This window comes from Miscanthus floridulus, chromosome 13 (assembly GCF_019320115.1).
Source record: "Miscanthus floridulus cultivar M001 chromosome 13, ASM1932011v1, whole genome shotgun sequence".
Classification (NCBI taxonomy): domain Eukaryota; kingdom Viridiplantae; phylum Streptophyta; class Magnoliopsida; order Poales; family Poaceae; genus Miscanthus; species Miscanthus floridulus.
Window position 1 is genome coordinate 60,080,827 of NC_089592.1, and position 15,781 is coordinate 60,096,607.

General features: G+C 48.5%; 2 protein-coding genes across 3 annotated transcripts; both read right to left on the reverse strand.

Annotated features, from left to right (window-relative positions):
* Positions 1-2,902: 2,902 nt before the first annotated feature.
* Positions 2,903-3,971, reverse strand: LOC136499893 (uncharacterized). Its single transcript, XM_066495388.1, has 2 exons — positions 3,872-3,971; positions 2,903-3,228 (listed from the first exon to the last, which is right to left on the reverse strand). The coding sequence occupies exons 1-2, from the start codon at positions 3,969-3,971 to the stop codon at positions 2,903-2,905; spliced, it is 426 nt and encodes a 141-aa protein (XP_066351485.1).
* Positions 3,972-8,841: 4,870 nt separating this feature from the next.
* Positions 8,842-15,361, reverse strand: LOC136500328 (THO complex subunit 4D-like). 2 transcript variants are annotated; one of them, XM_066495666.1, is made up of 7 exons: positions 15,125-15,361; positions 14,000-14,215; positions 13,141-13,275; positions 12,965-13,033; positions 12,142-12,332; positions 11,445-11,492; positions 8,842-9,256 (listed from the first exon to the last, which is right to left on the reverse strand). In XM_066495666.1, the coding sequence occupies exons 2-7, from the start codon at positions 14,153-14,155 to the stop codon at positions 9,037-9,039; spliced, it is 819 nt and encodes a 272-aa protein (XP_066351763.1). In that variant the 5' UTR covers positions 14,156-14,215; positions 15,125-15,361; the 3' UTR covers positions 8,842-9,036. The 2 variants fall into 2 exon arrangements, with proteins under 2 accessions (XP_066351763.1, XP_066351764.1); XM_066495667.1 differs by lacking the exon at positions 15,125-15,361 and having other exon boundaries at positions 13,483-14,137.
* Between the last annotated feature and the right edge of the window lie 420 nt (positions 15,362-15,781).

Genomic DNA, 15,781 nt, shown 5'->3' on the forward strand with positions numbered 1-15,781 from the left:
CACAATGGGGACTAGCGTGTTGGCAAACACGTGAACCTCGGGAGAAAAATCATCATGTCAACCTTATTCTTCCTGTTGGTTTGCATCCCCATTACACAATCTTGCCATTACTTTTATACATATTAAGCTTGTGTAGTTGCTCTTGTAATTAGATAGCTTGTGTAGCTTGCTAATTACCTTCTTGCTTGTGTGGCATAGAAGTAGTTCCCTTGCGTGGCTAATTTGATTTTAGTAACCTTGTTAGTCACATTGCTTAGTTTGTGTAGCTAAGTATTTGCGCTCTCAAATTAGGCATTGGTTGCCTTGTTATTGAGCATTGCTAGTGAGCTTAGTTAGCTTTGTGCTTTTGCTTACTAGCATGTGTAGGAGCTCCCTTGTTGCTTCAAGTACTAGAGGGATAGGTTTGTGTGACCTTGCTCCTAGCATTGGTTAGGTGAGCTCTAGCTAGCCCGGTACCTTTGTTGCTTGATTAGTATCTTTGAAAGGTGCTAGAGAACATAGATAGAGGGGTGTAGTCTTGGCTAAACCGATAGTTATAATTCCGCACTTGCTTCGTTAGCCGACGCGATTAATTTTAGAAAAGACTATTCACCCCCCCCCTCTAGTCCGCCATCTCGACCCTTCACACGTGATGTCCGTAGATTCTGGCATGGACCTCAAGGAGGAGCTATTTTCCCTGGTCGGACGGGATGCACTTCATGAGTACTCCTGACGAACTCCATTTGTAAAGTTCGTCACTAATGGCGACGAACGTCTTGGCGCGTCAAGCAATTCATCGCACTTCAGTCCTTTTCGGTGGGAGAACCTCGTCGAGGAGGTAGGCGAGCAGTGGTGCTCTCCAGTCGACCGGATTGAGTGTCATCACGACAGAGTCACCTGTTGACGTTGCGATAGGAATGTTAGGGCACGAGCCCCCGAGCGCCTGGTCAGGGATGGATCAAGTCGGAACACTGGAGCCCCCGAGCACTTGGTCGGGGTTGAGCCGTAACAGAGTCAAATCCTCCACAACACGGGCAGATGGCTCATGGAGATCATTGATGAAGACTCCATCTAGATACAGAACTCGCCTGGCAGCCAATTTTGCGAGGAAGTCAGCGACATCATTGTCCTTTTGAGGGACATGATGTAGTTTGATCCCTCGGAACTTGCCCTTGAGCTTGCGCACCTCTTAGCAGTACGCCGCCATGAGAGGGCTCTTGTAGGAGGACTCCTTCATGACTTGGTCGACGACCAATTCTAAGTCATCGTGGACATATAGCCACGTGGTGCCGAGCTCGATGGCGATGAGCAGTTCATTGATGAGGGCCTCGTACTCCATAGCATTGTTCGAGGCTGAAAAATGGAGACCGATCGCATAAGCTCCCATCCAAGGAGATCAGAACCACTCTAGCCCCTGAGCCAGGTGCCATGACTGGCCTATCGAAGTACATCATCCAATACTCGTGGGTGACGTCCTGGGTTAGGAGCTAGACTTCTGTCCATTTGGCGATGAAGTCAGCAAGAGCTTGAGACTTAATAGCGGTGCGGGGGACATACCTCATGCCGTGGCCCATGAGCTCTAGAGCCCACTTGGAGATTTGGCCAGCGACGTCACGGTTACGGACGATCTCCCCGAGTGGGTATGAGGTGACGACCATGACCTCGTGGTCAGTGAAGTAGTGTAGGAGCTTCCGGGTCACCATCAACATAGCGTACAGAAGCTTCTAAACTTGGGGGTAGCGGACTTTGGTGTTGGTGAGTCCCTCACCAATGAAGTACACCGGTCGTTGGACCTTCAGGGGGTGTCCCGGCTCCTCCCTCTCGATGGAGAGGGCGGCGCTCACAACGTGGTTTCTTGCCACGACGTAGAGGAGGGATTCTCTTCGTTCGAGAGAGACAAGGATTGGTGCCGATGTCAGCGATGCTTTGAGGCTTTCCAAAGCCTGTTGTGCCTTCCTTGTCCAGACGAATGCGTCTGTCTTCTTGAGAAGTTTGTAGAGAGGCATCCTTCGTTCGCCTAGTCGGAAGATGAACTGGCTCAGGGCGGCCAAGCAGCCGGTGAGCCTCTATACGCCCTTGACATTACGTATCAGGCCCATGTTGGAGATGGCCATGCTTTTTTTGGGGTTGGCTTCGATGCCATGTTCGGACACGATGTATCCGGGCAGCTTCCCCTTCGGGCCCCGAAAACATATTTTTCAGGATTCAATTTGACGCTGAACCTTCGGAGGTTCACGAATGTTGCGGCCAAGTTTGCGATCAGGTCGCTAGCTTGAGCCATTTTCGCCACTACGTCATCTACATAGACAGCGATTGTTGGTTTCAGCCGCTCGACTTGGTCAGGTTGGTCGGGTGGGTCGATTTGGTCCGTGAAGCATTGTTGCATGCACCGTTGATAGGTGGCGCTAGCATTCTTCAGACCGAAAGGCATGGTTACGTAGCAGTACGAACCATACGGGGTGATGAATGAAGTCGCGACCTAGTCGGACTCTTTCATCGTGATCTGGTGGTAGCCTGAGTAGGCATCCAGAAAAGAGAGGATTTCGTATCCTAAGGTGGAGTCGACTATCTGGTTTATGCGTGGCAAAGAAAAATGGTCCTTTGGACACGCCTTGTTGAGGCTAGTATAATCAACACACATTCTCCATTTCCCGTTCTTCTTTTACACAAGAATAGGATTAGCTAGCCAGTCAGAGTGATATACCTCTTTGATGAATCTGGTTGCCAGAAGTTTGGCGATCTCCTCGTCTATGGCCCTACGCCTCTCATCATCAAAGCGACATAGGCGTTGCTTGACAGGCTTTGAGCTCAGGGCGACGCATAGTGCGTGCTCGGCGACCTCCCTCGGTATGCTCGGCATGTCAGAAGGCTTCCACGCGAAGACATAGCGATTTGCGCATAGGAAGTCGGCAAGCTTGTTTTCCTATTTGGCTGAAAGCTTGGTTCTGATCCGCACCATCTTGGTCGGGTCGGTGGGGTCGATCTCCACTGCCTTAGTTTCCTCGGTCGGACGGAAGGCACTTGAGGAGGTTAGCTCATTACAGTCAAGGACTACTGGAGTCGCCAAATGCCCGAGCTCTGGGAGCTCGGTGGAGTTGATGACGACAGTGGCGAGCTCGTAATGCTCATGGTCGCACGTGTAGGCGTGCGAGAAGGTGCTACCTATGGTGATGACGTCGTTCAGCCTTGACATCTTCAGCTTGAGGTAGGTGTAGTTGGGGATCGCCATAAAAATGGCGTGGTAGGACCCTGGAAAGTCCACTACCTAGAAGGTTAGGACCTCCAAGCGGAAGTTAGCGCGGTCACCAAACGTGACGGGTAGGTCGATCTGCCCAAGTGGATACGCCTGCGCCCCTAGGATAACGCCATGAAAGGGAGAGCTCACTGAGAGGAGCTCTGACCGGGGGATGCGCATGGCGTCGAGGGTATCGACGTAGAGAATGTTGAGGCCACTGCGTCCGTCCATCAACACCTTGGTGAGGCACTTCTTGTGGATGATGGGGTCAACGACGAGCGGGTAGCGACCGAGTCGGGCGACATGGGAAGGATGGTCTCTCTAATCAAAAGTGATCAAGGAGTCCAACCAACTAAGGAAAGAGGGGATGGCTGACTTGGTAGTGTATGCCTCTCTATAGCATACCTTGTGCTGGAGCTTCCTTTGGCTTGGAGGCCTACCGTAGGAAGCGCTTGAGGAGCTCGCAGTCCTTGTAGAGGTGTTTGACGAGATAGGCGTGGTTGGTGCATGGACTCTCCATGAGCTTGTTGAAGTGGTTGGGCTAGCCCTACTGGGGCTTCTTAACCACTCGATCGGTCGCAGCAACCAAAGTTGGGTTGGTCGGTCGGCACCGATCCTTCTTGTTCTTCTTGCCTCTTTGTGTGGAGGGGCACTCGCCTTGGTCCTCGCGCTTGGCCTTGCCCCTATCCCGACCGCCGCTGAAGACTGCCCCAACCGCCTCCACGCTGGAGGCGTGGTTTGTGGCGATGTCGAGCATGTCGCAGGTGGTACGGGCTTCACACAGCAGAGCTTGTGGATCTAGGACTCGTAGGTTGTCCCAGAGAGGAACGCGTTGATGACGTCCGCATCGACGACATCAAGAAGGGAATTGCACTGCTTTGAGAACCTATGGATGTAATCCTGTAGGGATTCATTGGGCTCCTGCTGGCAGCTCTTGAGGTCCTAGGAATTCCTAGGACAAACATACATCCCCTAGAAATTTCCGACGAAGACCCTCTTGAGATCCGTCCAGTGGCAGATGCTGTCGGGTGGAAGGAATTCGAGCCATGCTCGAACATGCTCCCCCACGCAGATGGGGAATCGTCCACTCCTCCGGCTCGATGGGCGAGCCGAAAGTCTTCGAGCCATATACCGGGGTTCGTCTCCCCGGCGTACCTAGCGATGTTGGTGGACGGTCGGAAGCGCTATGGGAATGGCTCTTTCTGGATGCGACAACCAAAGGCCCATGGTCCCGGGCCATCCGGGCTAGGGCTTCTGCTGTTTGGTCAACCACCATGCCTGGGGTGTGAGTCCTCGCACTCGATGGTCAGGCCAGGGCCCGTGCCGCCTACTATTGCCACCACTCGATGGACGTCATCATCGTGCCAGGCGTGGCATCGATTGTTGATGACGCTGCGAGCGTCACGGTTTGGCCCGAGCCGTTCACGCACAGGTGGTCGATGTGGAGCGGGTGCTGGGTCAGGCTACGGTGCAGCCGTGGCTTCGTGCTCCATGCCCAGCAACTGCTACGGCGAGTGGACAGAGCGATTCGACTGGTGCGGGTCCAGTCCCCCGGTTGGACAAGAGGCCACAAGATGGTGTTACGACGCGGAGCTCTCTGCCTGCTGAATGGCGGCGGTCTCCACCAGCGCCTGGAGGTTGCGGTGGATTACCTGTTCCTAGGGGTCAGCAGGCTCGGGGAGGCCGCGCAGAAGCATCGCCGCAGCAGCGATGTTCTGGCCAGCCCGAGCAAACTGAGGGGGTCGTTCCCTCCGTCCATAATGTTATGCTAGACCTGACGGGCGTGACCCCGAGCGCCACTCGCCGGGTTACACACATGTGGCGCAGTGTGATGCGCCAAGCGCGCCAGCGCAGGTGGTGGCTGGCTCTGCCGCCTTTGCTGTAACTCCTCGTCGTGCTCCTATGCACGCACCGGGGCCTTCGCACGGGGGTTCGGAGGAGTGTGAGTCTGTAGAGACTCCACTACCACTAGTGGCTGTCCTAGGGCATCCGCCATAGCGTACTCCTATGACAGAGGGTGGCTAGGTGCCACAACATCGCAGATGCTGGAGCCATCGCTTTCGACCTCGTCATCGACAAGGTCATGGAAGGAGGCGGGAGCGTAGCCCTCCATTCCCACGAACTCGGATGTGAGAGGGGTGGCGTCAGCATCCTTCGGAGCCCCATGCGCACGTGTCCATGGGGGACGTGAAGCCGTAGGGGAACCGGTCGCACGGCGGTCGTGGCGGAGACAACGGGGTCCCTCCGTAGAGTCGATGGAAGGTGCTAAATGGTGAGTAAAGAACAATATGTGCATCACCCACCATGGGGTTTGAGCCCAATATGGGCTCGAGGCGAAGCGCAAGTGTCTCGACATTGAGGTCGTCGAGTGGCCCGAGGCCGGTGGAGGGCGCTCCTCCTCAAGTGGACGCCAGGACGAGCGCCTCCTCACGGAGGCAGAGTACGTCGAGCTGGTCGGCGACGAAGTCCATGCTTCCGAAGAGGAAAGTCTAGAGCGACTCGAAGACGGGAGGAACCCACATCCCAACAGGTGGGAGCATGGGAAACTCCAGCGAGCCGAAGCGAATCGTATCGTTCAAGCCCACCATGCCGAAGATGGTGGAAAGGTGGGCCATCCAATGACCAAAAGCGTGAACGCACGACGTCTTCTCCACGGTTGGCGCCAACTATCGGTGCGAAATGTGGCCGACAAGTAAATATTTGTAGTTTTGCCGTGCATTGTGATCGGATGTGACCAAGCACACGATGACACAGGATTTATATTGATTCAGGCAACGTGCCCTACGTCCAGTTTTAGTCGGTCGGTGACTTTATTTCTGAGCCCAGGTGCTTGAACTTTGCTATGGGGTTACAAATGAGTAAGGAATGAGAAGAGGGTGTTAGAGGCCCGGTCGGACTCAGAACCGAATGGAAGAGTGTGACGGGTGCTCTAACGTGTGCTAAGTATTGGAGCATATGCTCTGTGTAGCTGTCGAGTTCTAGAGCTGTTGAGCTATTCGAGTCCTTAGGTCCTCGAGTGCTCAAGTCCTCTAGCCTCCTTTTGTTGGGAGAGAGCGCATCCCCTTTTATAAACAAAGGGGATGGCCTTACAAGTCAGAGAGAAAAAGATAGAGTGTATATGTGTGCTACCTAGTCTTGTTGTCCACGCTGTCGGATACGAGACGGTCGTAGGCGCCCACAATACCATTTTATGTTTAGATGCATCTGGCAGGCTCTACTATGTTTGTCTGGTACAGCAAATGTCGGTGCCTACAATACTGTTTGTGCTCTGACATGTTCGGAAGGTTGTATAGTGCCCATCTAGCATGATCCAGTGGTACCGTCCTGTAGGCGTGCAGGGCGTGGAAGGGTACGGTCATCGGTATTGCGGTTGACTTGAGCGCCTTACCTTATCTGCTCCACCTGATCCTAGGGTCCTCACCGAGCGGGTGTCTCCGGTCAGTCGTTCCCAGTCAGTCCCGACCGTGTCGGTCGGGAAAGAGCAGCGAGCAGAGGTCTGGCATATCCTCGGTCGAGGACCGGATCGTTGTCTTGGCATGTCATTATGTATCTGGGCCGGCCTAGACGCGTGTTGTCGCTGCGCCGTCTGCTGGGCCAGGTTTTGCAGGGAAGCGGATCCATTGGGAACCCCGGGTTTATGAACCTGACACGTACTTTTGTGGATGGAGAGAATACTATATAACACCTATTGACCTATATTCTTTTTGTGTTTATAAATTATTTTTCAGCAAAATAGAACAAAAGAAGCACATGGAATATTTGTCGAGACACGATGCTATTTTACATGGCAGCAAAAGAATGTCTCTTTTGTCCTTCAGGAAGTGATTCCCAAAATGCAGTTAAAAACTAATGATCCATTCCTTTGATTATTTTCCAAGGCATGCATATCCTACGGGGAAAGGGTATATGTCAACAATTTTTTTCTTCAATATGACTACCGTTTTTAATAATTTCTTAATAAATAAAAAAAGACTTGCATGACTTCGTTAAGGGACCGTTTGGATCCTTTTATTTTGGGGAATTGAAATCTACTTAATGGATTAGGCCATTTCACACAAATAAGTCTATCTCAAATTTATAGGGTGGGAGATGAAAATGAATTCTATAGATTACTATGCTATAATTCTACTCTCCAACTTATAGCACACTCTTCAACTCACTTCCCTATAAAAAAATCCAACATATAACTACGTCCCTTGTATGTCTAACAATAAATATACAAATATATTTCATATACAACTATATTAGCTTAATTAATCTATGTCTAAATTGTAATTATTAGAATGAATTTAAACGAGCCCTAAGAGATCATTACCGCATTTTATGATTCTTTTTAATTGTAGGCAATTCCGATAAAACAATGATCGATCGAGCTGATCCTCTCATACACAACTACACCCTCTAGTAATTTTTTCTTGATTCAGCAAGACGCCATGCATTGGACCCAACCCAATAAATTGAACGACTGTTGACGACAATGTTTCTTTCCCAAGAGTTGAAAAGAGCCTCTGTCCAGCAATTCATAACCATTATTTCAGATTTCTCACCCGCCAACTAATCTCTACAAAAAAAAAAAGTCATATCCCCACAAAGAGCCTCTCTACTTCTCACCTTATTCTATCCCCTTCGCACTATATTCTATCTAACCCTTGCCGTCGTGCATGTATATATATGCTTATTACAATGCTGTGAGCATGTGACCCCAGGGGCTTGGAAGGAGGTAGCAAAGCCAAAGGTGTGGGTGAAAGATGTTTGAGACGGAGGAAGGGGAAGGACCAAGGGGTGTGCTCAAGGTCAACGTAGAGCAAGATCAACTGGAGATGCCGGTCCACAGACAGGTGAGGAAGATCAAGCAGGAGGTCGAGACGGCAAGGGAGCTCCTCCTGAGGCTCCAAAGTGTTCGACCGCTCGTAAAGCCGCTTGTGCTGATTTGTATGGCTGATTTTTTGGGAGAGAAAAATATTATATCATGGCTTATAAGCCGGCTTATAAGCTGGTTTTTACAAGCAGCCGAACACTCCTAAGGCCGCCCACCGGCTTCCGCGAGCTTGTGGCACAGCAGGCCTCGCCGTCGCCCCTTCGCCGCTCTGGGCAGGCAATCTCGGTTGGGGACTGATCAAGGCCCTGCCTGCCCTGGCCTCTCTCGGCTCGATCAACGAGTTGTACATAGGTAGGTGGTAGTGGTTCTTCATCCGTGTCTGTGCTGACCATCCATGTCTTGCAGAGTTAGGCTGTGACTGTGATGGAGATAGTAGTCTGTGTTCTCAGGTGTGCGCTGTAAACACAGTTAGGCTCGATCAACGAGATGCATAAAAAGCATACGTCCAATGCGCAATCTGGACTATTTAGGGGGATTAATCATTAATGACAAGTAGGGAAAATTGAGAATAGACGTGTCGCCAAGTCGCCATTAGTCCGTTATTATAGTAAATCCCCCATGGTGTTGCCTAAAGATGCATCGGACTAACCTCAGGGCGTCAACATCAGCCTAGACAACGCCGAGAAACTACAATATATGATAAAAATAACACAATGCGGTGAAGGCACATCGCAGAGCGAAATGGGCAGGGGGCAGATTTTGGCCAATGACGATTATTCTAAGCATGAACCTAACAATTAACACCATCTCCAAAGCAACTGATACAAAATAAACACATCAGGTTGCAAATTTCATGCAAACACTACACACTGGCAATCTTCTGTTCGAGTTTACTACAGGGGTCTAGTTTTCCTGAAACCAAAGCACAAAGCATGTTCCTTGCTCCCAGAAAATGACGGATGAAACCACAATCTTGCAGCAGGCGTCATCTACCATCTTGCAATCAATCGGTTTTCATGGCCTCCGCGTGATAGCTTTCCAGGTCTTTATCCAGCTCATCTGCAGTCTTCTCAGGCTTCCTCCCTCTGCCCCGGCCCTGGAATGGACCACGGCCCCTGCCCCGGCTCTGGAACTGGGCACGGCCCCTGCCACGGGCCTGGAACTGGCCACGGCCTCGACCAGCTTGGAAACCACCACGATTGTTAAACCTGCTGCTGGGATTACTGGAACAGCAATATGTAAAGGTCATGGGTACAAGATCAAATGACTTTTTGTACTCTTTATTTTAAAAAAAACATTTTTCAGTGTTTAGGGTGCATCAACTCAAGAGGGATGTTGTTACGTGGCTGCTAGGATTGAGAGGAGAGAGTTGAGGGGAGCGACGGCGGCTGCCGCGCTACAGTACCCGCGGAGCTACAGTACCGCGGGTACTGTTCACGCCTAGGGCTGCGAGGGTGAGAGAGAGCCGGCCGCGGGGCGTTTGCCCACGGCCAGGCAAGAGGGAAGGGTTTTCCTTCTTAATTCTTGTTTGATTAGATTGATACATCTCCTCTCCTTATATAGAGAGGGGGTTTACTTGCTCGTAAGCAAGCAACCCTTATCTCTAATTAACCCTAATACTAATGGGCTATACATCCAGCCCAGGCCCAATAGGCCCCTGCCATACTCTAACACTACACCCCACCTGGACATGCAGCTCGTCCTCAAGCTGTAACCTAACCAACTTATAACGATGTCTCGACACAAACCTATCACTTAAAAACAAGCCTTTTACATCTCGGCTTATTTTATTATTATCAACCGAAAATAGATGTGAACTCTTTATTTTTGCAGCCTCTTCAATTGATGGCGGACACCAGCCCGACGCATAAGCTACACGTAGACAACCACCTGGATCCCATGGACACCATCTTGACAAAAGGGGTGCATGTATATGGCCACCTAGAAGTAGTCGCAACAACGGCCAGCGAAGGCGCCCTCGCGGTGGTCAGCCCCTGGACATCCCGTCCCAGGTGTGGGCTGATATCTCCATGAACTTCATCGAGGGTCTTCCAAAGGTGCACGGCAAGTCGGTGATTCTGACGGTGGTGGATCGCTTCTCGAAGTACGCCCATTTCATCGCCCTCAGCCACCCCTACACCGCCGCCTCGGTTGCCCGCGCCTTCTTCGAGGGGATTGTGCGCCTGCATGACGTCTTCCATGTGGGGCTGTTGAAGCCCTACAACTACACCGGCTCTCCACCTTCAGGTCCGGCCGTGCTGCCCCCGGTCCAGGATGGGCGGCTGTTGCCGGCACCCGAGCAGGTGCGGCGTGCCCAGCTGCGACGGGGTGCTTGGCGCCTACTAGTCAAGTGGCAAGGTCTTCTAGAAGATGATGCGACATGGGAGCCAATGGAAGACTTCAAAGCTCTCTACCCCGATGTCCAGCTCGAGGACGAGCTGTTTGCCGAGGCGGAGAGAGATGTTATGACCGGGCTGCAGTACTCCAGGCGCCCCATGAATCCCGGCCACCATCTTGCCGAGGTCAAGGACAGCCGCCGTCAACTGCTCGTTCGTCATGACGCCCACGGCGGAGGACGACGCACCCGCGGTCATCTGCAGCGAGGATTGCGGCACCCTAGCCGACGTGGAGACCGCGGACAGCGGTGCGGTGGTACCAGACGAAGACGCTGGTGGCAGCGGGTGGACATGATCGAACCAGAGATCTCTAATACCAGATTGTTATGCGGCTGCTAGGATTGAGAGGAGAGAGTCGAGGGGAGCGACGGCGGCTGTTCACGTCTAGGGCTGCGAGGGTGAGAGAGAGCCGGCCGTGGGGCGTTTGCCCACGACCGGGCAAGAGGGAAGGGTTTTCCTTCTTAATTCTTGCTTGATTAGATTGATACATCTCCTCTCCTTATATAGAGAGGTTTACTTGACTCCTAAGCAAGCGACCCTTATCTCTAATTAACCCTAACACTAATGGGCTATACATCCAGCCCAGGCCCAATAGGCCCCTGCCATACTCTAACAGATGTGCAGCCATAAAAACAAGTTAATAACTAAAGTACCCTTCTTTCCTCGCTCTCTTTTTAGTCAGATGTCCAAGTCCACAACTCAATATGCAAAAAATTGACCTCGCAAAACATGTTTTCTTTGCATGAGAAGCAAGGAATTGCTCACTGTTTAATTAGCGACTTGCAACCAGCACACCTGTTTGTTTATAAAAGAGTGCCCAGGTGCGAAACATCTAAAGCTAACAATAAACATCAAGCTATTGCTACACTCAAAATATGATGGCATAGTAAACTACAAGTAATAAGGCATGAGATGGACTAAGCCAAGCAAATAAACGAGACCACATTTATCTAGTATTATTAAATGCAACAAACTACAAAATTTCAAAAGTTGGGTCTGATGACATAAGCCTTACCTTAGAGGTCTACTGCTTGAACCTCTGCCACGTTGACTGAACTCAGGCCTGAATTATAAAAATAATGAGTCAGGTGTACCACCCTACGAAGGAAGGGGATAAAAAATGAAATAACATGGTGCTTGAATTCAAGTTCACATTGAAGCCACATATTGTGCATTCAAGCTATGATGTAAAACTGCTAAAGATAAATGAAAATATATATATATAACAGTTCAGAAATTCACATTCCAAATTAACTATAGCATGATCATACTGCATCACATAACACCTGAATCTTTTTATAATATATGTAGGGGAAATAATGACAAGTTAAAATGCACATATAAAAAAAATGCAGATATCTGAGAAACTTGTTAGGGCTGGTAGAAGACTAGCTTGCTGTAAAGCAGTATTCTCTGCCAGCAACAAGGCCTTTTTCATAACTTATGGTTAAACTAGTGACAAAGGAACACACTTAATGTTTGTTATGGTGATCTAGCCAAGATTTTAGGGCAAGTCTTTCGTACTTGAAAACTTAACAAGAAAATTCAGCATGACAATTTACAGAAGATTGTCCTAAATGGACTAATTAGCTTGTCCTAAATGAACTATTCAAGGTAAAATGAACTTTGTAAGTATAGCAACACAGTTTATGATTGGACTACAGATAAAATGAAAAGATACATGATGTGTGAAATGTTGAAGTACCACTTACGTCATAACAACTGTTCTTGTAGCTCTGCCATTAGAAGCCCCAACAACATTTATACGAGGTGTCATAGGCAAGCCTAAGTCACTTCCGATGACTTCTATCTTCATAGCTTTTCCATCAAGTAGAACATTATTATAACGCTTCAGTGCAGCAATTGCATCGCTCCTCCGTGTAAACACCACCTCTGCAGTGCCCTTTTATACAAATTAAAAACACATATATTAATATAACAATTGCGGAAAATAAACATAGCTAAAAAACTGTAATAGTGGCCAGAGAAGGTAATATAAACGTAACATAGCCATGCAGTGTTTCATCAAAAGACACCACGACAATCACCAGGTAAAATTTCTTCAGCTTTATTCTGCTGCCAATATATTAATAGGTTCGAAGCCAAAATAAGATGGCCTTCTGTACTTTGCACCCAGGCATGCATTACAGTATGGCAAGAACCACATGTGAGCCATAAGCCAAACATTCTATTGTACTACTCTTCTTATCTAATCCTCATGATCACAAAGGTTACATACAAATTGTTCTAGGCATCTAGCTACAACTCTTATACCACAAAATAAAAATAATGGCAATTAACATGTGAACATATTCATCTACAGCTATCAGAAAGATATAAAATTACTGATGAGTCATGCAGTAAATATTTTACAACCATTATAAGCAAGCGAACATAAAAGCATGTGTTTGTTTTCAATAGAACTAGATAAAATAACCAAGTTAGATGATGCCAACAAAATTAAAATTAAAAGCATACTGAAGGCTCTATTAAATATATACATGAAGTAAAGATGGATTTCTAGAAGGTACGAACATTTGGGCGGCCATAACCATCATAGTGAACAGCAAAGCGTTTCAAATGGCCAACTTCCAAAAACAGCTCCTACAAGGCAATTGTGAAAATAAAATTTCAGGTTGATAGTTCTGTATCAAACAATGAAACAAAACAAAAGAGAGAGAAAACTACGCTGCTGAGTTATTTGAACATACCTTTATATCCTCATTAGAAACCCCATAGTCCAAGTTTGAAATGTACAATTTTGTACCAGTTTGTATTCCACTAGCCGCCATGCTATCACTAAATAGATCAGGTCTCCAGGTCATGTCTTTGGTTCTGCTAAATGACTGAAAAATGCCAAACATCCAGCATGTGAGGGAACATGTCAATATAAAAGAATATCTCTTCGAACTGTTTCATATGATCATGCCAACTATCACGAACCACATTTGACTTATCATTGATCTTTAGAGAAGAGTAGCGATAATTATAACCGAGAAATAGCAAAACCATGTAGTACTGCATTAAGTTAACTGAGAGGGAAAGAGCTCCACCAATATCAAAAAAGTCCAGGAAGAAAATGGCTAGAGCACTTGCTATGGAATCAGCCTAGAAGAACTTCCATGAGAGTATGGAACAAATCCAGAACTGTCGAATACGGGGCACATTGCAGTTCCATATATGGCAAGAAGATTGATGGAGTCTGCCCTTCAGCGTATCATGATTTAGACACATCAAACTGGAGTCCACAAGTTTTCTTTTTCATCTATTTCCTTCCATAAATTTGAAGAAATGGTGGTGTTCCAAAAAAATTCCCATTAGAGATGAGCACCATTTACTTCTGCCCCTCAATAAATGCAACCTTATGCTCTATCACAAAATTTCTACCAAAGTTGCATCTGCCCCTCCAAGCCTCCAAACAATACTGACAGAGAATGCATTAGTCACAGACATCACAGTTACTCCTGCCCCTCCATATATTGTGAGCTTAGACATGCTCTCCTCATTCAGTTTCTACTTTACTCAGGAATCTGACCATGAACAAAAACATAGTGACAGATTTGGTCTTGCCTTAGCAATAGTGCGTGCAGATGGATGGGAGTTAACCCCAAGAGGTCCTCGGGGAGGCAATCCTGATCTTCCACGCAGGACATGTCCACCTCGCCCGCCACTTCCTTGAATACGGCCACTACCCCTATCTCCACTCCTTCTTTCGTAATATGACATAGCTCAAAGTTGTTACACAGTCAACAACCAACTGGCAAGCTACAACAGTACAATGGCAACCTGCAGTAAAGATGGCAATTTTAGATATGCATAGGGGAAGATAGACATAGCTCTGAACCGTGCACTTCAAGAAATCACACAAACATGTAACACAAGTTGGATCTGGCGAGTATCTTTAAACACACTTAGTCTAATCTAAAGAAACTAAATTACTAACACAAACCTGTTCACCGCACATTGATATTGATAATAGAAAGAAAAACTATTGCATCGGCAATGAGGAAACTGGATAGATAAAATAAAAGGCGAACGGATTGTGCAAAAGGGTTTACTGACGGTCTGACATAGATTCACAGTAACTAATGGATAACTTACACGAATTCTACAGAAGATTTCACAAACTGAGAACAACAATGAACTATACTTAAGATCAAACTGCTCAGTGCTCATATATGAAACATCAGGGTACAAGCCCATCTATACTTAATACAGTTACGATGCATCATTACGGGAAAACAATTCAGTTTCCATGCAGCTTGTTCCAGTTTACCATTAATAAAAAAATATTGAGTTCCTATGTAGCGAGCTTAAGAGAAAATCAAACTTGACAACAGTTGTTCGGAGTTGTAAAGCACTCGAAGTTCCTACAGTAATGACAGTGGAAACATTACACAAATGTCATCGCCAGCGAACCAAACAGCTCCTATTCTCGATTCCAGAAGAACCCATTATTTCGAACATTGGAAATTCCTGCGTCTACAGCGAAACCCGCAACGGCGAGAGCGCAATCAGGGATACGCAAAGCACCCAAGAATTCCACAACAAGTACCGAGCCTGTACTCTACAACCCTAAATCCCCCCTCAATCCCACCATCGGCTCCCTCGCCAGCCCTACCATCTGCCGTCGAACAGATCGGATCGGGAAAGATATCATCACGGAGAGCGCACGGGGCGGGGGAGGCGACTTACTCTCGCGGCGCGCAGGGGTGTCGGCGATTGGGTGGAGAATATCCTTCGGGGCGCTCCCGGCCTCAGTCTCCTCGAGCCTCCGCCAGATGCCGCGAAGAGAGAGGGAGGGGGCGGAGGCGGTGCCGCCGCAGAGGGAGGGGCAGATGGAGATGGGGACAGGTTGCGGCGTGCGTCTGGAATCAAAACCCTAGCTCTCGATATCTGGATTTCTTCTGCTTTGTGAGATGGGATTTGGGAAGGAAGCGAATAAAACGGGGGAGGGGTGGGGACCGGGGAGTCCGAATTTTTTTTTATTTTTTTAGCTTTTTTTTTTTAAAATTTTCATAAATATGTCTTTAAAATCTGGACCCTTAACTCAACGTCATCGTTGTTGGCGTCAAGCTTACACTTCTCGGTGCCATTGTTGCTGGCGTCGAGATCTTGAGTTCAACGCAGACGTGGCGGTGACTTGGCAGGCAGTTCGGCGCCGTAGATCCTGACGCCGAGCTCGGCGCCGTAGATCTTGGCGCTAGGATCTATGGCACCGAGGTGGTGTTTTAACCCGGCCCCAACCTTCCTACCCGAGCCTTCTTCCTCTTCTTTCTCCTCATCTCTATTTTTTTCTCTCCCTACTTCGCCCTACCTCACGAATCGATATATTGGACCTTGAAAAACTTT

Excerpts from the sequence above, each read along its gene's own strand:
- LOC136499893 (XM_066495388.1), bottom strand. The coding sequence starts at position 3,971 with ATGCTCGACATCGCCACAAACCACGCCTCCAGCGTGGAGGCGGTTGGG. Across the intron at positions 3,229-3,871 it reads GGCCAAGCGCGAGGACCAAG|GGTCCTACCACGCCATTTTT; the intron begins GCGAGTGCCCCT and ends TGGACTTTCCAG.
- LOC136500328 (XM_066495666.1), bottom strand. The coding sequence starts at position 14,155 with ATGTCATATTACGAAAGAAGGAGTGGAGATAGGGGTAGTGGCCGTATT. Across the intron at positions 13,276-13,999 it reads CTGCACGCACTATTGCTAAG|TCATTTAGCAGAACCAAAGA; the intron begins GCAAGACCAAAT and ends GGCATTTTTCAG. Across the intron at positions 12,333-12,964 it reads ATGGTTATGGCCGCCCAAAT|GGCACTGCAGAGGTGGTGTT; the intron begins GTTCGTACCTTC and ends TTTGTATAAAAG.